We start from the raw sequence: 23,458 nt of genomic DNA, 5'->3' as shown, positions 1-23,458 counted from the left end.
TGTTTTTAAAACAAATTTATTTTAAATTTTAAAACGATTTCAAAACTTATGCACATAGAAGTTGAACTTGTATTTTTGTTTGTTTTAGATGTTAATGATACTTGTCAATAGAGGTAGAGTTGAAGCAGCCCAGTATGAACTAGGTGAAGATTTTTAAAATTTTGAATAATCAGTTTTACTTCTGTTTTTCTGTGAAAAAAAGGATTGGTGTTTGAAATTACTACTTATATTGCCATTTTTAATATTTTTACATTTCTTTAAGTGTCTTTTTGTATTTCTATTAGCTTATATTAAGTGTAGTTTCCAGCAGTACTAATCTGATGAGAAGATCTAAAATTTATCAGAATTTATTTTTTACATTTAAAAAGGGTCTTAAAGAATTATAATCTTATTAAAGTGCTGCTGTTTTACAAAACAAAAGAAAATCAAGAATTATGCAATCAGTTAACTGTTAATTATGAAAAAAAAAAAGCTTACAAGCTGTGAATGCATTTGAACATAAAGCAACATAGCATAAAGACTGAACTAATGTTAGACAATTAAGAAATCTGAAATTTTTCAGATTTTTTAATGTTAAAAGGTTTTAAGAAAGAGATCATCACACTGCTCAGAATAAACTCAGATTATTCAAGTATTTAGGGAATTACAATAATTCTACTACATGAAAACATTTTAAAGATTTTAATATGGATACATTGGATTAGAGAGAGCAGACAGAAAGAAGTCTATGGCAACCACTTCACTTATTTGAATGCAATAAAAATAAATATCTTATTCAACTATTGACATCATACTTTCTATTATATATTTCATTTTATTTTCAAATTCATTTTGGTATTTGTATTAAAATGAGTAATTAAGTTGATTTAATTTATTCATTTTTTAATCACACCATTTTATCTTGGAGTCTTTTTTTGTCTACTGATGATCTTGTAATCCTCCTACTATTATTTTACATAGGGTGATCTAGTACTAAGCATTAACAATGGAACTACATATTTTGCATGAACCCACATCCCTATATTTCACGTTAAAAATCAATTGAAATATATTACAGTGTTCAGACATGAGAATAATTGCTATCAGCTTTAATTACTGCGAAACAATTTTAAATCAAATTAAAAATCAAAAAATGCAAAAAAATGCCTAATAAACTTTCCTTTACATAAATTTTTGATATAACTTAATTACCTGAATTTTTTTAGATTCTTTGCAAGCAATTGGATATTTATGTAAGGGAAATGCAATGCAGCCCAACATGTATAATTGGTATACATTTGCAAATGATAGCAGCATGACTTTGGTTTTTGAGGATGAGTATTACATAGATTATGTGGTGTTTACTACTACAAATGAAAATAAGTTCACAAATGTAAAATTGTTAAGTAGAGATCAGATGGTAATTCAGGATTCTAATACTCAACAAGAAATAAAAATTCAAAGTATCAAAATATTTACCTATACCTTTGTAAGAATGCAAGCAAAGTACTTAGTAGTTTCACCCAGACCTTCTAACAGTTGCTTATATTCTGTACTTGTTAACTTTGAAGTGCTGCATAAACCATGTAAGTTTTTTTTATTTAATATTTGATGTAAATAAAAAACTAAATAAATTGTTAAAGACAAAAGAGCTAAATCTGTAAAATGATCTATTTTAACAAGTTTTAAGAATTATTTTAGTGTTTCAAGGTTGTAAAAAACCATGCAAACTCTTTTATCTTACAATCTGTCCTTTATTGTTTGAGTTTGTTACATTATTAATAAATATGCAGATGTCGCTGTTGCATTAAATTTCTTTTTTTCTTTTAATTCACTTAATAGTACACAAAAAAGTAAACACAACTTTATGTATTTAAATCTATTTTTTATATTTTATATATCAAATTTTATAAACCCATGGTTTAAATCCATCACATTTTTAAAAAAATATAAATTTAAATCTTACTTTTACAGCATATTTCACAGCACCCAATAGCAGCCAATATCAAATTTCAGAGGCATCTTACTACGACAATAATCAAAATTACAACTTACAAAATATAAATAATATGATGAATATCACAAGTACTGCCTTTTTTTCAATAAGTCCAGTTGATACAGAGTTTGATGTATCACCAGTTGCATGGTTTACTGTGAAATTGAATAAAATTCAGTTAGTCCATCAGTTTATTATCATGTCAGGAGCTTATAATGGCTTCAATTCAGTGGGTGGAATTTGGTTGTCTTTTCGTGTTAATGATGACAGAGATTTCATTGACTACACTGAAAACAATCAACTAAAGGTATTTTTAATACCATTTTGTAATATTAAACTTTATCAAATGAATCTTCTTTTATAACTATTTCAACTAAGTCTTTTTCTATAATGAACAAAAGAGCAATTTTTATGATTTATAAAAAACATTTATAAAAAACATTTATAAAAAACATTTGTTATTTTGTTAAAAACATTGAGTGTTTTTAACAAAGTTTTGAATATCTTGAATATTAAATGAATCATGAAAGAGTATGTTTAAGTGGTTTCTACATTAAGATTTTTCAAATAATTTGTATATTTTTTGTGTTTAAAGTTTATTTTTTTAAATTTTTTCTAATGTCCCCTCTGCCTTCAGTTCTATCATCCCTGCAAGGATAACGTGTATAAATATGTAAATAATTTTGCAAAAAGTATTCATTTTAGATATCTGCATTTGTTTAACTTCCTTACTGTTTTTAGGTCTTCAATTCTAATTATGTGTACCCTCAATGGTTTAGTTATAATTTATTAAATCCTTTTTTGGCATCTGAAATCCAAGTTATTGCTGATTCTGAAAATCCTTTGATGTACTTCACTATGGACTTCAGATTTATTGAGCCTATAGAATATGAATTTGGTATGGTAAATTTAGTAATATTTAAGAGTTTTACAAATAAATAAATTTATATAAATCAGCTGAAAAAAACTTTAAATAGCTTGATTTTAACATATGAAAGACTTTTATGACAAAATTTTTTTAAATTAATTTTTTTCATTTAAAAAATTTAAAAAATTACATATATGTTAAAAACAAGATAAGTATATTATGTATAGATTATATTACGAATAATATATATAGAATATAACACATAAAATATAAAATGTAAAATATTTGGTTTTTTTAATCTATGAGAGACTTTAAAAATCTCAAAAAATGTTATAAAAAAAACCTCAAAGGTTTTTTTTTTATAACATTATGAACCTACCATATTAAAGATTTATAAAAATCTAAAAATTTTGTCAATCTTAAACTTACTACCTTTTTCTGTTCAGTAAAACCTGTGATTGGATTATATAGTTTAATGGCTGAAGATTTTTTAAGTATCAAGTTAAATCAGTCTTCATTTATATCTGGAATTCAATTTGACAACATCAACAGCTTATTGAAGTTTTGTATTTACTATAAAGTAAACAATGAGCTTGTCCCATACAGAGACAGCAACTTGTTTAATGATCAAACCGTAAGTAAAAAGCTTTGAAATAGTATTGTAAATTACTTAACTATTGTTTTGTTCCCTTTAACATACTTTTACCTTGTTACTGTTTTGCTATCATTTTAGATATTCACTGTGTCTCCAGAAATCACTCTTTTCCCATTTCGAACATCAGAACTTTCATTGTCATGTCTCGTATGGTTTATGAATATTTCAGCCAACATATCTATTACAGTACTGGGAGACCACTACCTATCTGGTATCTGTTGTAATATTGTTTACTTTTTATTTTATGAAATTTTGGATGATTTAAGTAATCTGAAGACTGAGAATAACCACCATGTTTTTTAAAAATCTTTTTCACTTTTTATATCAGATATGTTTATATAGTTATACAGTTTTATAAATGCAAAGTTTGCAGTTTATTTTTTTTTACAATCTTGAACTTCTTAATGTAAATACATTAGTATGTAAGTATAGTAATATTATATTAAGTGAGCTCCACATCAAATCATTCAACAAACTGTAACCTATAGCCATAGGATTGAACTATTTGAAATTGTGGGAAATAAAGTAAAGATAATTATGCTTATATTCTATTCTCTTAAAAAAACTTCATATTTTGTTTAATTGCTCAAATGTGTTTTTAGAGGAAAGTGAATGTGACGAAATGTTCAAAGAATTTGCAATGTAGTTTCTTTTGATTTTAGTGACCCAATGTCTTTCCTGCTTATCTATGATTAATTACAGGTTTAAAATAATTAAATAAAGTTTAATTTTGAGCATATGTAAGGAGTTTAGAAAAAAATTATTCTGAAATTCAAATAAGGAAGTATGTGCATTCAATCCTAAAATCTTTATTCTACTACTTATGACTCTTCTTCAAACAAAATATATTTGAACTTACAAAATATATATTTGCTATTTGAATATTATTTAAATAACACTAATAATTCTAATAATAAGTAATACATATTTTTAAGTTACAGTTTAAAAATATTTTTAAGTAGCAGCTTAAAAATATTAGAACACATTTAAATAAATGTGTTTTTATGAAATGCCCAAAGCAATCTACCTCAGGTAAGTCGAAGCAATTTGTGACTGAATATCAATGTTTTAAAACTGATAGGAAAATTTTTTTTGCGATTTATGAAGTATTCTGCATTTCTTCAGCAGAGAAAATACTTTCTGTCAAACAGCATCTATAAATGCAAAGCATTGAGATTTTTGAAAGTAATGATGCTAAATATGCATTAAAATGGAGTAGACTGTCATCAATCTTTCTCTAATCTTATTTGTCCAAAATTTTACTGGTTTTGCTTAAAATACTTTACATTTATAAGTTTTTAAACTTACAAACGAACTTAAATTATGATTTTAGCTGACTATGTTTGGTTGAATACAACATTCATTTCTTATGATGCTTATGTTGAGTACACTAGTACTCGTGGCAATCAGAAGTTGTTTGGGGATTCAAAGTATCTAAGAAAAATTAGTTTGCACAGTAGGCTAATGAGTGATCATTTTGGGCCAAATTGTTTTACTCAGCCACATTTGTGTGTTAGTGGGTTTACAGTTCAGTTGGATGCTGTTGGTATGATTTATTAACCTTTTAAATTTCTATAAGCTAATAAAAACTTATATTTGGTTATAGAAACCAAGTTTTTTGAACTATTGATAAAAGGCAGAATAATTATATAAAAAAAGAAAATATTTTTTCATTTATTTAGCTCCATTTTTATCAGAAGATGTTACAAGGACTTTTTATGTGTCAGATAAACAATATTCTAATAGTACAATTTCTGATGGTGCAACTTTAGCAGGGGTTAATGCAGTGAGAACATGGCTTTATTTTAATGAGTTCTTATTACCACCAAATGCAGATGTTAAAGATTTTCGTTTAAAAATTGGACCAGTTACATCACCAAGCAGTGTACAGTTTCCTACAAATATTTATTTACTTTTAATACCAGGAAATGAAAATGTGACTGATTATTGGTCAAGTTGTTTTGCTATTTCATTAAAATCTGTTATTTATTCAACATTTATGTTTAATGGTTCATTTGGAGAAACTCAAGATTTCAAGTTGACAGAGTTATTGAAAATTTCAAGAAATCAAACTTATGGTTTGGTAAAGGGTCTTTGTATATTGTTGGTGCCTTCTGACTTAACACTAACTTTAAATGTAAAAGTGGATTTCAATGACACTAAATTGGTGATTGTTTACTCAAACAATGGTTTGTAATATTTTTTAGATTTATTTTATCATTTAAATTACTTTTTAAAATAAAATGAAATTTGGTAGTAATTAAAAAAAAAAAAATCAAAGAAGACAATTAAAATTTGTATTACTTTTTGCTAATTTAAATCAATTAAACAATAAATCTCTAATAATGGCAATTAATAGTTTTTTATAAATATTTTATTTGAAAGGAAATTAACTAAATAAATATTCCATCCTTGTCTCCAAGAAAATGAAGGTGTTAAATCAAGCCAATACACAATATGCTATATTAAAAAAAAAAAAAATAACTAACTCTTCTCTTTCAGAAAACATATAGCTTTAAATAACCATTAGCAATGGCTAGTAATTATTTGTACTGAATCAGTAGGTAAAAAATCTTGTTAAAGTTTTTTTCAAGCTGTCAGAGTTCAATATGACCTATGAAAAATTAAGGAATATTGAAGAGCACTGTAAATATCCTAAAAAATCAGTTGGAAAAATTTTTAAGAACACATCTGCCCCATATGCTGTTGTTTAATGTTGAAAAGCATTTGTGCTTCAACAACACCAAAAAAGAATACTTATTCTTGTAGTGCTGCATAAATTTGATTCTGTTTTCCTAGTGTATTCACATGAATTTCCTGTGGGCGTTATATGTGATATATTTATTTTTGTATTTACTACACGTTTTCTAACAAATAATATTTGTTGAAAAATATGTAGTAAATGCAAAATGCTGCAAGGTTTTGCAATCTTTATGTTTTAAATGAAACTGAAGTTAGCACATTTGCACATGAGGCAGGTTACCATGCGTCATTTTGGTATCAAAAGAGCAGCTGTCATATTTCAAATGTTTTAGACCATTCTAAGAACCTAATGTTGTATTTGTTCAAAAGTTAACTTTTCTAAATATTTTTGCTGCTTCACATAGGAAGAACCAGTAGATACTATTGGCAGTACCATTAAAAGAATAGCAACCCTAAAAGTAATCAATAGATAAGTTTTAGTAACTGCATTAAAGTTTTATGAAGCTGTTCAAAAGTTGAGACTCTGTTCAATGTCTATTTTCTTTCAATTAAATATATTGATTGTTCTAGTAAATGTTTTTACAAATTGATTTAAAATCTCTCTAGCATCTTTATATTACTTTTTAAATTTATTCAAAAGCCCAATAAACTGATCTATAAAGAACAAAACTTTTTTTTCAGTTATTATTAAATAAAATTTCAGTGGTTAAAATATTCCTTAAATAAATTTTCAGTGAAATGAAGATGTTGCTTCAAAATTAAGCTTATATTAAAACTGCCACTGTTGCCATTAAGGTGTTTAGCAGTTTCCTATTCAACAATTTTTTTAAGGAAAATAGTTTTTTTTTAAATAAAGTAGTACTTACAATTATGATACATCATGTGGGAACATTTGTTTACTTTTCTTTAGTACATTTATTTATTATTATAGTTTTACATTTGTAAAGACTCATAAATTTTCGTTTTGTCTCTCAAAGTAATTGAATTTTAAATGTAAGAAATTTAGATAAAATGATGTAAAAAAATCTAAGTATTATAAATATTGTGTATAAAGTTGCAAGAGAATAAGTTTTTAAAATTCTATTCTTATTTTTTTTAACCTATTCAGTAGTTGGAGATGTACGAATATTAGATTCACAAAGTGTAACTTTTCAAACCAATACTCAAAAGTTTGTTGAAACATCTAATAGTTATTTTTTTGAAGTTTCTTTTGACCAAGCTTACTTTATGACTGGGATACAGTTATGGACTGAATCACCAATAGATGTAGATTTATTGTTGCAAGCCAAATACTCTGACACTTCAGATGCTGTTTATTTTACAGTAAAGAAGGTGACAACTTTGTTTTTAATTGAAGCAATTTTTTTTTGATAAATGTTGATTTAATATTTAAGTTGTTTTGATAAACTAACTTTATGAACTTTCAACTTATTACTTTCTTGATAATTCATACCCTATCCAACCAATCCAAACACCCAAAATGATCCACACAATAGTGAGCAATGTACCATAGATTAGTCTAATTTTGCAATAACTTAAATGGAATAATTGTAAAGGACAGTAAAAAAAAGAAAACAAGGAAGCCTTCTTTTTGTTAGTTGCTTTTCTTGTACTTTTTTTTTTAATTTTAAATCTTTAAGTTAAGCACTTAAACTTACCAATAAAACTGCGAAAAAAAAAAAAACATTTCATAGCAACATAAAAGAAAAAAAAAAAAAAAAGGAAAACACAGAAGCTATCTTTTCATAATAATGAAAAGATAGCTTCTGATATATAAGATATTTTCTACTGTCCTTAACAAGTACTTAGAAACACTAGTGTTATTTTCATTCAACTGAAAGTTAATGTTAAAATATAATAAGTCAAAATCCAGAACTCAGCACAATGAGTCCACAAGTCCACAATATCTAAGCCATCTAAATAACAAAAAGATTTAGAGTCAATAAGTCAGTTTCAAAGATAATCATTTAGGACTTTATAAATCACACCATTTTTAAGTGTTAAAACAATTTGTTTTTTTTTTCAGCTTTTGGCTTGTTTATCAAAAATAAAAAATTAAAAAATAAAGAAATTTGATAATATTTGCAATCACAGCTTAATTAACAATAGTCTTAGTCAATTAGGTCACACAGAAAGCAACATCAAGCAACAAGAATATTATGCATAGTTGAGTTACTTAACTTGGTTTTTCAGATAGAGAATAACTTGCTAACATTAGTTTTAATCTAAATAATTCAGTAACTGTAAAAGTAATACTACCATGTTGAATTAAGTTATTATAAAACTGAGTTTAAAATAATGAATTAAGATTTTTTTTCGCTGTGTTAAACAAATCTAAGTTCATTATACAAATAGAATTTCTAAAGTAAATTTGTTGGAAGATTTTTTTGTACCTTTAGATATGCAAAAAAACAATGGTGTGCTGTTATGAAAATATTTCTTTTTCACCAAAAAAAATACAGATTTTTTTTTTAAATTTCTTCCATGCATCAATTTAATTGAAGTTTAAACCATTAATTTTTGTCATAAATCTGTCCTTATGTTGTTGTAGGTACACCTAGTGGTATAATTACATTGTACAATGACACCTAAAAAATGTTGTCTCTTGATGGCAACAAGAACCCATGTCAACCTAGCAATACATTCTCTTGCTTCTCTAATGAAACCATTTTGTTCTTGGTTATATTGATTTTGACTTAATGTTAATTTTTTTTCATTAATATTTTTATACATCATTTTTAAGCAAAATTTCTTGATTATATAAAATTTATCTTAAAGCTTACTAAATACATTTCTAAACCTACTAAAAAAAACACTCATAGTTATGATAACTTTTTTTTGGTTTAAGCATGATCAGTGAGGGAAAACACAATATTTAAATTCCAAAGACTTTTATTGATTTTATCAGCAAAAACAAAAAAAGTTAAAAAAGGAAATTGAAATGATTAATTTGTTGTCAAAAGAAAATCTCACTGACAATTTTAATGATAGCATCAAAATTTTTTATATTAAAATAAGATCTTCCGATGCTACAAAAGACACCACACTTTAAGACTATTCTTTAAACTTTAAAAAAAATTTGATTACCTTTCATTAGTGACCAGTTTTACTTTTATTTTTTTTGAATATGATTTTTGAAATTTTTTTTTGACAATGATTGAAAAGTTAAATTTATCTAATTTTTTTAGATCTTTTTAAATAGAGGAGAAAATCAATATATTGCTTTAATTGGTGCGATCAGAGCAAAACATTTTAGATTCATACTAAGTAACAATGTTGTTATAAAATATAAGTTTTATGGAACTGAAAGTAAGCATTTTATTTATAGCGTAGTTATGTATATTTTTATATATGCAGTTATTTTTTTAATCACTAACTTTTCTACTTTAGTAAATAGCTGTTGTATGTATATTTGATGTACAAACAAATATACATAGGCGCTGAATGTTCCTTTTTTTTTCTAAGAGTAGTCTTTTTTCATTCTACCTTCTGCTGAAAATAAAGGGGTTTCTCTTTTGTTTTTTTTAATACAAAAACTATAATTTGAAAATTTTTGATTAAAATTTAACAATCTTCTCTAATTTAGTGCTGCTCTGTATAAGATTTTTTTTTTTTCAAATTATGTTTTTTAATTTTCAGATACATATAGAACAGCTCCAATACTGTCTGCTGGTTTAGGAGGATATCAGAAAGCAACTCATGGTAATGGCTTTCAAATTCAATTGACTGATGACAAAATTACTGCTACAGTGGTTACACAGAATGGCAAGTATAGTGTTGAAATGGGAAATCCTTTAAATCCTTTCACACTTACCCTTGTATGGTCTAAACAAAACAATACTTTAAAGTTATATAATAATAATGTTTTGATGGGAACTGGAACACTTTCAGAAAATAATAGTTCTGCTAATTGTTTATCTTTTAACGAGTATCTCCTCGTCTTTGCTGATTATTACAATAATCAGTCAGATCTTCAAGCTAGTCTCTCAAGTATTAAATTATGGAGCATACCATTATCAGAAGACGAAATTCCCTTTACTTTATCTAAAGATCTGCTATGCAAGTGTTATTTTTTATATTTAATTTAATAGATATTAATAAAAATAATTAAAATTTTAATAATAATAATAATATTAGTGAAATAGTAATGTTAACAAAAAGAAAATGATAATAGTAAAATTTATTTTTATAATGCTATTACCACTGCTGTTTACTTCCTGATCAAACTTCTATCTAAATTTGAAAAACTTGATATGAAAATGCAGAAGGTTGGATATTTGTATAAAAAGTTACCATAAACCAAGGTTACAGTCAAAAATTAATTGCTTAATAGCTACTAGAAAAAAATCTTGTTCAGTTGCAAAGTAAAAATGAATATTTCTTTTAAAATATTAAATGATAAAAATTCAACTGTAAACAACAATAGACTAAAACTTTTGAAATTTTGTAAAACACAAAATAAGCATTTAAGGTTGTAAGATACAAAATAATTTTTTTTTTTTTTGCTATAAAGAACTATTAGCTTATTTTTTATGTTATAAACCTTAAATATTTTGTTTTAGTTGAAAATCCAGGATCAATCCCACCTCCAGGGTTCACTTATGGTTCAGATTGTTATTGCAAAAATAATGTTTGCCCTTGTGAAACTCTTGGTATTTAATTGCTATTAGAAATAATTTATGTTTTTAAAATACGTATAGCAAATTGTAATAATTTTTTAATTTTTTATTTTAAAATAAAATGTTTTGTTTGCATGATTTATTTATAACTTAGAGAAATTTTTAAAAATTTGAATTGGCTTTTAGAAACAACTGCAACAGTAGAATTTGTGAGTAGATTTGCCACAGTTACAATAGTCTCTGAGGATGGTTATATGAATGAAGATCAGCTCTATGTTGACATTGTTGAAAATGTTGATAATTTCTCATACATTTATTTTGATGACATTTTTTTAAATTTCCGTAACTTGTACTTAGTTAAAGTGTATTTGGTTTTTAACTTGCAATCATTTTTATCTGCTTCATGCAATACTATTGTCATGCAGTTTCTCAATAGCTCAGGGGAAGCCCATGTTCAATGGTGCATCTCTGACAACGTTAATGGTGTTATAGTAAGTCCTGATCTTACTGCTTCATTGACTCACCTTCTTAAGACAACATCATTTACACCACCACTAACAATTTTGTTAAAGATCAATAATGTTGTTGTTCAACCTAAAAGTTTTTTGAGAATTGTTTATGAAACACCCAGACCAGGTTGAAATTTTTTTTTTTTTTTTTTTTTTTTTTGCTAATAACTATGAGATTTTTCATTTTAATTTCCAAACTTATTCATTAAGGTGGTTTTATTCATGCAAGTGCAGAACAAAGTAGTCCTGATGATGTGTTAACAACATTGTCATTTAATATAACAGGAGCTTGTATTTCATTTAAGTTCAAATTCGGTGGAACTGGATTTGTAAATCTTGTTATTTTTGGTCATGGAACAAATGTTAAAAAGAGGTTGGCATTCTTTTATCGACAAGAAGGACAAGACAGATGGGTTGAAAAAAATCTTGATTTGGGTTACAATTATAGTGTGGTAATTTTAAGAATTGAAATAATATTTTTTTAAGACTTTGTGATGTTTTGCAAAATCATCACAAAGTATTTATTTATAGCCTTTAAAGTTTTACTGCCATATAAAATACTTTTATAATAGTTAAATTTATTACTATATGTTGATGTTAGTAAAATAATGTTACTTTTAAACAATTTTTTGTATAAATGACATGAAAAATAATTTCTTTTATTGTTATTTATGTATTTACTTTTAAAAAAATTCTTATCAATAATATATTAAAATACAATTTATCCCAATCACAGGTTGAGTTTGTTGCTTTTAAAAATGGACTTGGAATTGGTTACATTGCTTTCAGTAGCTTTCAGTTTTTTCAAAGCTGTTCCATAAAAACATCTGGAGGTAATAATTTAAAATCACTATAAATATAAATAGTTTTTAATTTTTTTCATTTAGGATAGTTAAAATTACCAAAATAATTATAAAAGATCTCAAAAAAGAATTATGATAATAGTTAATACTATTTGGTTAGCTAACTAAAGTAAAGTTAGTTAATAATTTTTATAACATTTTTTTGCAAAGTAGAATTCAATTTTTTGTCAATAAAAAAATGTGTATTTAGTCTCTATTAACATTCATTTTTCTAATATTACTTCCTAAAACTGTAAATTTTAAAATTATATTATAGATACAGGAATTTATACCACACAGATGGAGACTTATTCATTTCCCAATCCTATTGTCATGGTTACCGACTCATACGATTTTTATTCAACTATAGAGAATGTTATTTTTCAACAGAATTTTAGTAGCATACTGTCAAGCTTTTTTAACAGTTACATTTTCATGACTTATAATCAACAGTTGATGTTTCAAAAATGGCCTATGTCTGACTTTACAATTTTGTTTTGGTTTAAAAACTCTACATCTCAGTCTATTATCTTAAACATGGCTTATAATTCTGGTGATACTATTTCAATTGGTTTTAACTCAGCATCTATATTGTGAGTGTATTTTTTTGTTGTTATTTCTTTACATATTGACATTATAAAAATAGAAAATCTTGTTTTTTACCCTTTAAAAACTATCAAATTTATTAAAACAATGTCATGTTTTTTCAGTATAACTTACAAAACAATAAAAAAACTTGTTAATATGGACAATTCAATCTGGCATTATGTGATTGTTCAGTATTACAAAAAAAGTTCTCATCTTTCTCTTCACATGGATTATAAAGTAAAGTATTTTTATGTTTTTTATCTGTCTTTAACTTTATAAAAGATTATTTTTACACAAAAATGAATGTGCATGGCTTTCACACTGATTAAAGATTGTTTTTAATTGAATTTAGGAAGTAGTTTATGATGATGTTTCACTTCCTGATGATTCACCTGTAGTTTTTCAACTTGCAAACAACTTATTTTGCTTTCAAGTTTATAATGAAATCTTATTTTATTCTGCAACAAAAGCTGCACAATTTTGTCCTACAAAACAATGTAAGTAAATTTATTAAAGCTATCTTATTATACCAAAAACAAATATTATGAAAAAAACACATTACTTCCTCTTAAAATAAATAATTGCAGGGGATTTTGCATGCAATAGTCGAAGAAGTCAGTGTGAATGGTGCAATCCCTTCTTTGGGAGATGGGAGTTGTTTCCTTGGGACTATATCATTGAAAATAAAAAGATAGAATGCATTCAAGGTTGTTTTTTTTATTGTAATATTATATATATATTTTTTGATCTTTTATTTGATTTTTATCTAAAAACTTTTTATTTGTTTACAAATTTAGACGGCTTTATGAAAATGTTTTACCAACCATTTAATGCTATTAACAACAATAACTTTGTTGCTGGTATCTCTAATGGTTATGAAGTTGGCTTATCTACAGAAGTAAAAATGGTGAATGGTTTTATTTATAATGGGTTGTCAACAACTGCAAGTAGTGTTACTATTAGTGATCAAAGTGTTTCAAACTTTTTCACACAATGTTGTCCAGTATTCTCAGCATGGATAAAACAATCCTGTGAAAGTTTTTCTGAAGAGCTGCCAATTCTTACCACTTCGGTTGTTATCTTACTTTGTAAAAAAAAGGATTCATCCACAACTACATATCCTATTATGGCATTTTATAACAACTGCTTTTATGATTTGCCAGGAAGATCAGGCTTGTGGTACAACTTTGCTTTTGTTATAAACCAAACAATATCATTTTACATTAATGGTATTCTCATAAATTCAAGTTGTAGATCAGGGTCACAATCATTACAACAAAGTTTATCAAATGAAATTAAAGTTTTTTCAGTGGGTTCTTTTCCTACATTAATTGATGAAGTTGTCATTACCAGTAATATTGACCCTGAGCAGTTTTTTTGGCTGCAACTCACAGGTTTGTTAATGAGTTATTCATCTTGTTACTTTAGCAGTATAATCATATCATCAGTGTTAAACTAAAAATTTCAGTTTTGAAAAAATAAATCTTTTTTGAGTAATCATACTCTTAAAGGTTGCATAAATAGCTTAACTTATAATTTTATTGTTTATATATATGACTTTTATGAGAAATTGTTTATATATGCTTTGTATGAGAGATTAATTTACCTGTTAATATAATAAACTGAATTAACTTATAAATGGTTAGTTCCAATGACGAAAATTAAATAAACTACTCTCTCAATTTTTAGATCTGAAAACTTTGTCTAGCAAAGTTTTAAAAAGACAATTCTATCATAATGATTTAGCTTAATTATCATAATGACTTAACTAATTTTTTTTTTTAAAGAAACATTAATGTTAGAATCCTGAGGATCGGACAGCAGTGTGAAGAAATTTGTTTTATCTTTTTTTTTTTATCAGTACATGGTTGAAAAAGAAAAAAATGATGTCAAAAAGAAACCTTAAGTCATTACAAAATTTAAGTGGGTTAGTTATATTTGAAAATTTAAAAGTTTAAAAAGAGAATAATTCTTGTAGTTTACATAACGCCTGTTTTTAACTCTAAAAATTTTTTGATGCAGAGAAGATATTTTTAATAGGATATTTGTAAAGATTTTATGCTAGAACATTTTTCCAAATTTCAGTTCTTGTATTAGATTTCATTTTCAAGATTTTTGTTTTTAGTCAATAAGACCAACTATAAGCATATATACTATATATCATTAAAAAAATTAGATAATGTAATATAAATATTAATAAATAAAAAATAATATTAAGTAATATAATGTCAATATGAACATCTGGTTTAGAACAATAATTTAAAAATAGGTAAAATATATAACAAATATAAAATTTAAATTTTATTGTAATAAGATTTTGTTTTATTTAAAATTTACCATTAAAACTTATTAGCTATATATATGCAGCTATGCTATTAAGTTAAGTATTAAAGATTTTTTTTTATAAACTAAAGTTTCAAATGCAATGTCTCAAGTTGGATATTTTTTTTTTTCCTGAAAAAAACTTAAGCTAATTAGACCTTTTAACTAAAGCACGTTTTTAATTCTATACATAACTAATTGCAAGTTGCAAAAAGTTCACTTAAGAGTTGAGAATCAGAGCAGTAACTTTATCTGAATTGGCTCTAACTACCTGAGAAATAGCTGAAGCTACTGTTGTTGAGAAATCATGTGTCTTTCATTTTTTAAAACAGTGTAAAGAGAAAGGGTCAGTTTGCAAGCAAAAGAGAACTGGTAGACTACAAGGTATGCAATTTTAAAGTTGATCTTCAACATGATAAAAAATAGACTAGAATTATCAAATAATCTATTAGCAAGTATTTCAGTTGATGAAACTCCTATTTGGTCTGCTTCTAATGTGCACAAAAGTTTGTTTAACTATGAGTATAACTGTAAGTTTTGCAATTGAAAAACCAAGACTTACAAAAAAGAAACTTTAAATTTGATTGCAATTTGCTAAAGACAAAATTTAAAAGCCTTTAAATTGGTGGCAAGATGTGTTACTTAGTGATGAGATGAATGTTGAAGTTGATTTAATTGTAAAGGTCAAGATATGCTTCATTAAAAAAAATGAAAAACAAATATTGATTGTGTGCTTAAACAAAAAAATCAAGGTGGTGGTTCAATTGGTATTTGGGCTTGTTTATCATTAGAAGGTGTTGGTTTTTTTTACTAGTTTGATAGTAGATTAAATGCTGAAAGGTTTGTTGAAATTCTAGGTGATTATCTTTTGCCATCTTTAGATATTTTTAGTAGACCAATTAAAGACCTATTTTTGAGCAAGACAATGCTCCACATCATTGAATAATAATTATCTAAGATAAGTTAAAATAAAAATAAAAAAAAATGACTTGGCCTGCAAACAGTCCAGATCTCAACTGGATTAAAAAATTGTGATCTTGGTTAGACCAAAAGCTTGTAAATCAGCAATTATTCAATAAAGATGACTTAGTTCAGAAACTCAGAAAACTGTAACTCATCATTTCAACAATGCTCCTTAAATTATTGTTCATAACTTAATAGTTTGTCAAACAGCATGGATGAATCATGGAACAACCAGATGGAAAAAAAGAAAGTTTTACTAGTTACTAAATTTGATTTTTCTTCATATTTTTTTTTTGAATTTGAAGTTGATATTTAAATATGAAATTTTGATGTTTCCATTTTCTTAATTTTTTTTTACTATATTTCATTACTTATATTTTCAATTTATCTTTTTCAATAGTAATTAATGTTATCTTTAGATAAAATATATCTTTTTAAAGTACTACTCTTCTTTTCTCTAAATTATTTTTCACATTAAAGAAATATTAAGTCTTATTTGAATTATTTGAATTTAAAATGAAAATGAAAAAAAAAAAGTTCTCCAACGCTTAGTTTTATAGAATAGCTGTAATTATGATTTACTACCATAAATTTTCAAAATCTTTTTGTATTAGTTGTTACTTATTGAATATTGTTAATCTTAAAGCAGTAAGTGAAAAATCAAACGCACAAAATCAACGCACCTGTCATTTTGTGTTTTTTCAAAAGGTTATCCGAATGCTGACAAGATTAAACAAACCACTAAACCATTCATTTTTATGTTTGATTCTATTCAAGTATTGGCTTCTGATGCATTTACACCTGGCAGTTACCTTTATGAAAAGACCCTTAACATTGTTCAAAGTCAGGTTTGTGTAATGGAAAAACATTTTTGTTGTAAATATTGTTTTATTTGGATATATGAAGTAAAAATTGTTTTATTTGGATATATGAAGTAAAAATTACTTAAGCTAAATTTACTTAAAATTTACTGCCTAAGTTTTTGTAGTAATGTAAACTAAATCTTTTTTTTTTTCCCTGATTTTTGTTTCTGTTCTGTACTTATGTTTTATTCTGAATGTGATTTTTTTAAATTTATTTTTGATTGGGGTTTTTTTTTCTTTTTATTTATAATTTTTAAAAATATTTTTGTTGTAATTTAATTAGATTGTTTTTATACAGTTTTAAGATTTTAAATTTGTTTTTGCTTAAGGTTTTTTTTACTTTTTTTATTTACTTTTTATTTAACATTGATTAGAATTATTTAACATTTGTTTTAAATGTATCAAAAAAACAATTTTTGCTATGTGTTTTTATATTTCTAAAGAAATGTTCACTTCAAATCCCCAACAAATTCAAATATCAAGATAAAGTTATAACATTTTTTTAAGATTACTGAGCTTATGACATCAGTAAAAGAAGTTTTGTTGTCTGAAGTTATTTCTTTGCATCGTTGTTTCAGGTTTTTTTGCTAGTTTCTTTTTTTTTTTTGATGATTTTTAAGTCAAAATATCTTTTGAGGATCTTCAGCTTTCTCTGAAGTGTAATTTTAAGATGTGTTTAAATTTATTTCTTTAAGTGAAATGGTTTGTGGAAAGCTTAATGTACACCTTAAGTTTGAAAACAGAACTGTTTTAAATTATATTGCTGGTCTTAATAACAATTTTATTTCAAAGATTTATTTAGGTAAGTATTCTTTTTAAGTTTATTATAAAAAAGTTTATGAAGTTTACAGTAAAAAAAATTAAAAACAAAAAAGAGACTAAGATCTAATATAGTAAAACATCACCATCTACCTTTACAATTTATATGCTTACTAATTAGTTTGATTTTAGGAAACAATATTGAAGAAGTTACAGAACGCGCTAGCATACTCAGTAAGTTGTTATTCATTTAAGCAAAGTTTTTGTTATAAAAGTAATTAAAAATAATAATAATAAAGTTGGGAAAAATTTACTTTTTCAAGGGTTACATATTTTTAGCATTATATAAAGTAAAATATTAAATCAAAAACTCTTCATGTTTTCATAAAGTGAACAGCCTAAATGAATTGCCTCAACAACCTATTGAAATTACTATTATCTTTCAAATTTTATTTTTTTAAAGGATATTATTCTAACAGTGCCACATATTATGTCCTTCAAAAAGAAAAATCTGCAGTTGAGCTCTCAATAAATATAACTGAAGATGTAAACTTCCCAGTCAGTGGTATTATTGTTAAATATTGGCAAGTTAATAGTGATAATGCAAAATGGCTCTTCTCAAACGATCCAATGTTTACTTATATTGATAAATTGGAAATTTTTCAAGAATACCAAGTTTGTTTTGTAATTCAGACCATCAGAATGAGACTCTACAGTTTATGTGTTCTACAAAACAAAACATTTATGACTGCTGAAGGAGGTATTTACTTTCTTGTTACAAATATTACTTTCAAATATAAATTTTTACAGAATGCTTAGCGAATTGTATGAATAGTTTCAATGATATCTTTTTTTTTGAGTGTTTTTTCCAAATTTAGAACCTACTGAATATCCCAAAATGAATTGTTCACTTAATGAAAACACAAAGACGGTTAACTGTAATATGACAAAAATCAGTTCCACGTCCTGGAATGGTATACCATATAGCTACAATATTGTTTATAGAGTTAAGGGCAATGGAGATTCTTGTCAAAATTTAAGGTTGGTTGCTTTAAATATGGATCTGAATTTTCAATTGCTGGTTGAGTGTATTTTTAAATGTTTATGCAGTTACAGCAGAAAGAAGCCTTTTTATTATAGAGTGTTTTAGTTTTATTATTTTGTTTTAATTTTTTTTAGTGTAAATGGCACAGATCAATTCATAAACAGCATAAAGTTTAACAACTCTATCAACTTAAAATTTAGTATCAATACTTCTGACTTCTATTTTGTGGACTTGTGTATTTTTGGATATGCAACAACACAAAATGGTAGCGGAATTGGAATCTGGGATAAAACAGTGATTCATACCCAGAGAGAAGGTATAAAAAAGTTTTTTTTAGGATTTTTTGATGCTGTAGTTTCTTACAAGGTATTTTTAAGAATATTTTTAAACTTCTATCTCTGAAAAAAAAATTTTTAGGCATACTTTCATAAAAAACCAATTAGGCAATTAAAAGCTTTTTTAATCAAGTCTACAATTAGTAGCTCAGCATATCATGGCACAGCATAATATAATTGTAGCAAAGTTAATTTTAAGTTTTATTCTATACCAAAGAATGCCTTCTGAACAAGTATGATCCTATACAACATTACACCTTATTTTAAGGTTTAATCATATCTCTACAATATCAATATAACATAAGCATAGCATAATAGAAGGGTACAATATCACATACGTAAGCATAGTATAATAAAGTATTTCTAAATGTACCTAAAAATAACATAAGATGCAAAATATTGCACACTTATTAGAAAGTAACTGATAGCTTTAATGCCAATAACTATTTCACAAGTAAATGCCAAAGTGACTTCAGACTGATACAGCTCATAGTTTAATCCCTTGAATCTATATAAATGCTCTAATTTTAAGACATGGCTATTAAGTAATTTAGTTTTAAACTGCGGTGCATAAGTTCGTCATAAGCCCTTATTCAAGAACACACCTTCTAAAGATACATAAGCCTAAGATGTTTAATAAGTGGAGATATAAATGTAAATAGTAATCAAGTAAAGAAATTAAGATGTTTTATTTGCTTAACAAGTGTTTAAGTGTAGCAAATACTCAGTAGGGTACAGTGAGATTTATATGTTTTTGAAAAAAATGAATTTCAAGCTTAAGAAAAGGTGTATTCCTATGTAAAATTAAATTTCAAGGTAGGTTTGTTATGGACCACTTTTTGATCAGAAAACGTCTTGATACCCAAATTTTCATATTTACAGATTATTAAAATGAAAAAAACTTAAATTATTATAAAATAAACAAAATCCGTTTTTATGTAATAAACTCTCCTAATACGAGCAGCATATATATATATATATATATATATATATATATATATATATATATATATATATATATATATATATATATATATATATATATATCTGTTATTTAAATGGAGAAAAACAACATATTAATAGTACTTAAAGTTTCGTGCCTTACGGCAATCATCAGCTATTAATTACAAATTAAAAACGTAAAAAACCGTTTAAAAACGAATCAAATTTACGGTAGAACGAATTCTGTCGTAATGAGCAAAAAGACGCAATCATTTAGTTTTCAGTATCAAAAGAGGATAAAAGGAACTTGTTAGCATGTCGACATTTAGATATTATTTCGCTTCTTTTGTTAAGCAGGTTGTTTTCTTTATACGATAAAATTTCAAACTTCTCGTGAAGGCAAAGGTTACAAATCTTGGTTTACAACCCTGAACCTTACAACCCTGAAACCATTGAAATTGCTTGTGATCCTTCTAAGTTGAAATTAAGCAAGAAAAAAAATCATGGTAGTAGCAAAGAATAATGACAATTTTAATCTTCCAAAAGCAGATAATATTGGCATTTACTTTGATGGAAGAAAAGATTGAACAAGAGCGATGATAAATGATTCAAATGGACAACTACATCCTATTATTATCAAAGAGCAACACATTACTGTGACTATAGAACCTGGTGGTCGATATCTTGGTCATTTTACTCCAAATGCACATACTCATTCAGATAAGCCAGCTAAAAAGATTGCTGAAGGTGTTTATAATTTGCTGCAACAATATAATCTTACTGAATCAGGTTTAGTACTTGGAGCTGATAGTACTTCAATTAACACTGGCTGGAAAGGTGGTGCTATAACACATCTTGAAAAGATGTTAGATCACAAATGCCACTGGGCCATATGCATGCTTCATTCAAATGAGTTATTTTTGCGTCACCTAATAGAAGGAATTGATGGACTAACATCATCTAGTACTGGCTTTGTAGGTCCTGTGGGAAAATGTCTTGCTGATGTTAATAAAATGGAGTACAATCCCCAATTTAAAGCTCTTCCAGAGGGAGAGAGCTTTGTTGACATTCCAGAAACAATACTAAAAAATATGTCAATTGATCAAAAACAAACCTACAAGTTATGTAAAGCAGTTAAGATCGGTGTATTGCCACCTAATCTTAGAGAAATTCAATGTGGCCCCTTAAGTCATGCCAGATGGCTCACTACTGGCATGAGAATAGTCTTTATGTGGACAAGGAAACATGACTTAACTGATCAGAATTTGAAAAATCTTGAGTTACTTGTATTATTTTGTTTACAATTTTACTTTAAACTTTTTTTTGACATTAAAGTTAAAGACAGACTTGAAGATGCTTCCAATCACATTCTGTCTCAATTGAGAATTCTTAGAAATCAACCTGTTATAGTAAGAGAAATTGTGACTCCCTACATCCAGTTAGGCGCTTGGTATGCGAACCATGAAAGTTTATTAATCTCTTTATTATCTAGTAATAATGCAGAAGATCGCAACTTTGCAGTTGACCGAATTTCGGAACAAAGGGGTAATAATATCCTTGGAGACATGCAAATCAGACCAAGAAAAACACCTAAACTGAACTTTGAAGCAACTACTCTTCAAGAGCTAGTCAAATGGGAAAATGGTGTAGTATAAGAACCTGTTTTTACTTGTTCACTCACAAAAGATAAGTTGGTATTTCTAAGATTGACACCTCTAATAACTCCTTCTGCTAAAATTCATACTCAAAGTACTGAGCGTGCTGTAAAATAAGTGACAGTAGCATCCATGTCAGTAGCTGGACCAGATGCAAGAGATGGATATATTAGAGCTAGAGCTTAAAATAGAGAGTTGCTACCTGTTTTTAAAACAAAGAAAGAAATTTTAATAAATTTTCAATGTTAATAGATTTGAAAGATATGTTGTTTTATTTATTGTTTTTTAAATAGTGTTATAGTAGTGTTATCAAAATATTATTTGAGTAAGATGGGATAGACCTCCTGTTTTTTGGGGAAACCGCATCACTGGCACCACCTTTATTTCTAATGAAACAAAAAAAACAACTGTTATAAGCAAATTTGTTAATCATTGAAACCTCTTTGAAAATTGAAGACCCTCTCCCCTGAAATGTCCAGAATCTGCATTGCTGGTAGGATTCATGCAAGATAATGACTTTGAAACAAGTATCAAAAAAGCTTGCAATTGGTCTAGAAACATTATTTGCATTTAACATTTCATCGCAATGAAAAAGAAGGACATGTAAAACATAATAAAGGACAAATGTGACAAATAAGATTTTACTAAATTTTGCAATTTCTAAAAGTGAAAATTTGGGTATCAAAACTTTTTCAGATCAAAGATTTTTTTAAGGAAACCCTATTTAAAATTTGATTTTACATAAGAATGCACCTTTTCTTAAGCTTTTAGAAGAAAAAAAAATTCTCGCTGTACCCTAATACTCAGCATTTGACCTGTTGTCTGTTTACTGCATGCTCAAGATTTATTAGAAAACTAATGTTCAACTGAACTGAGACATTTTTGAAATAGTTTCTGTCATCAGAGCATTTGTTTATTTATTTATTTGTAAAAAAGCTGAGTTGTTCAATAATAATTGTTTTGTTAGTGAAAGTTGTAGACAAATTATCATTAGTAGTAAACAAATACAAAAGCCCTTAACATTTAAACTTCAAAAAATGACAATGAATATTATATTTTTTAAAAATTGTTTTAGTTATAAAAACTGTTGAAATTTGAGCATCTACATTTTAAAACGTATTTTATTTTTCTTTATAAAGTGATTATTTTTTTAGCACCTGACGAAGCTCCTCAAAACTTTACTGCTGTTATTAATGGAACTTCAATTCAATTTAACTGGAATCCTCTTGAGAATACTACAGATGCTTGGAATGATTACAAAATACCTGGATTTTATCAACTAAGCTATGGTTTGGTAAATTCATCTGAAAGTATAATCTTTACCAAAAATAATATATCAAACAACCAGTTTGTTTTAACAAATGCTGATTTCTGTTATATTTATAAAGCTAGTGTAAATGCATTTTCGATTGCCCCTGGTCCAAAAAACTGGATTTGTCTTCTTGGTAATTTAACAGGTAAAGTCAATATATAAGATATTCAAAAAGGAAATAATTTTGATTAAGTTTCTTACTTTTATTTTCTCAAGTTCTTGTTTATTTACTTAATTGCTAAATAATAGAGGCATAAAATAACTTTCCCTCCAAATCCTTTCATTCATTGCTAATGTTTAAATTTTTCTAAAGTATGAAATAAACAATTCTATTTAAAATTTATTTAGATTCAGCAATAAAAATCTTTATGATAAATTAAAACCTGATTGGAAATAAGCCAATATTAAAATCAAGTTCGTTTTTAAAAATTTATCAAACCTTTTTCTATTACCTAAGCAATCAATTTTTTGTTCTAATAGTGCATCAATATTTTTGTAACTAA

The 23,458-nt window shown here is 26.2% G+C and overlaps 1 protein-coding gene across 7 annotated transcripts in view; it reads left to right on the top strand.

Moving 5' to 3' along the window:
* LOC145198160 (uncharacterized) overlaps positions 1 to 23,458 on the top strand; it is a 45,149-nt gene that overhangs the window by 4,810 nt on the left and 16,881 nt on the right. For 5 of the 7 annotated variants that reach the window (XM_090079913.1, XM_090079914.1, XM_090079912.1 and 2 more), the window contains exons 3-30: positions 89 to 143; positions 1,206 to 1,565; positions 1,954 to 2,282; positions 2,717 to 2,873; positions 3,290 to 3,477; positions 3,577 to 3,709; positions 4,832 to 5,044; positions 5,181 to 5,687; positions 7,310 to 7,533; positions 9,390 to 9,510; positions 9,841 to 10,260; positions 10,764 to 10,853; positions 11,007 to 11,456; positions 11,540 to 11,781; positions 12,066 to 12,162; positions 12,449 to 12,764; positions 12,882 to 12,996; positions 13,112 to 13,256; positions 13,347 to 13,466; positions 13,557 to 14,153; positions 16,753 to 16,892; positions 17,415 to 17,485; positions 17,603 to 17,709; positions 17,859 to 17,900; positions 18,130 to 18,426; positions 18,545 to 18,707; positions 18,846 to 19,027; positions 22,798 to 23,100. In XM_090079913.1, coding sequence (XP_089936039.1) covers positions 89 to 143; positions 1,206 to 1,565; positions 1,954 to 2,282; positions 2,717 to 2,873; positions 3,290 to 3,477; positions 3,577 to 3,709; positions 4,832 to 5,044; positions 5,181 to 5,687; positions 7,310 to 7,533; positions 9,390 to 9,510; positions 9,841 to 10,260; positions 10,764 to 10,853; positions 11,007 to 11,456; positions 11,540 to 11,781; positions 12,066 to 12,162; positions 12,449 to 12,764; positions 12,882 to 12,996; positions 13,112 to 13,256; positions 13,347 to 13,466; positions 13,557 to 14,153; positions 16,753 to 16,892; positions 17,415 to 17,485; positions 17,603 to 17,709; positions 17,859 to 17,900; positions 18,130 to 18,426; positions 18,545 to 18,707; positions 18,846 to 19,027; positions 22,798 to 23,100 — 6,184 coding nt within the window. Of the gene's footprint in view, positions 1 to 88; positions 144 to 1,205; positions 1,566 to 1,953; positions 2,283 to 2,716; positions 2,874 to 3,289; positions 3,478 to 3,576; positions 3,710 to 4,831; positions 5,045 to 5,180; positions 5,688 to 7,309; positions 7,534 to 9,389; positions 9,511 to 9,840; positions 10,261 to 10,393; positions 10,506 to 10,763; positions 10,854 to 11,006; positions 11,457 to 11,539; positions 11,782 to 12,065; positions 12,163 to 12,448; positions 12,765 to 12,881; positions 12,997 to 13,111; positions 13,257 to 13,346; positions 13,467 to 13,556; positions 14,154 to 16,752; positions 16,893 to 17,414; positions 17,486 to 17,602; positions 17,710 to 17,858; positions 17,901 to 18,129; positions 18,427 to 18,544; positions 18,708 to 18,845; positions 19,028 to 22,797; positions 23,101 to 23,458 lie in introns of those variants that run through there. The other 2 variants (XM_090079916.1, XM_090079917.1) reach the window with 2 other exon arrangements.

This window comes from Hydra viridissima, unplaced genomic scaffold (assembly GCF_058129835.1).
Source record: "Hydra viridissima isolate aposymbiotic clone 2 unplaced genomic scaffold, HvirCarnegie_v1 scaffold_2, whole genome shotgun sequence".
Classification (NCBI taxonomy): Eukaryota; Metazoa; Cnidaria; class Hydrozoa; order Anthoathecata; family Hydridae; genus Hydra; species Hydra viridissima.
This window is presented reverse-complemented; position numbering and strand designations above follow the sequence as displayed.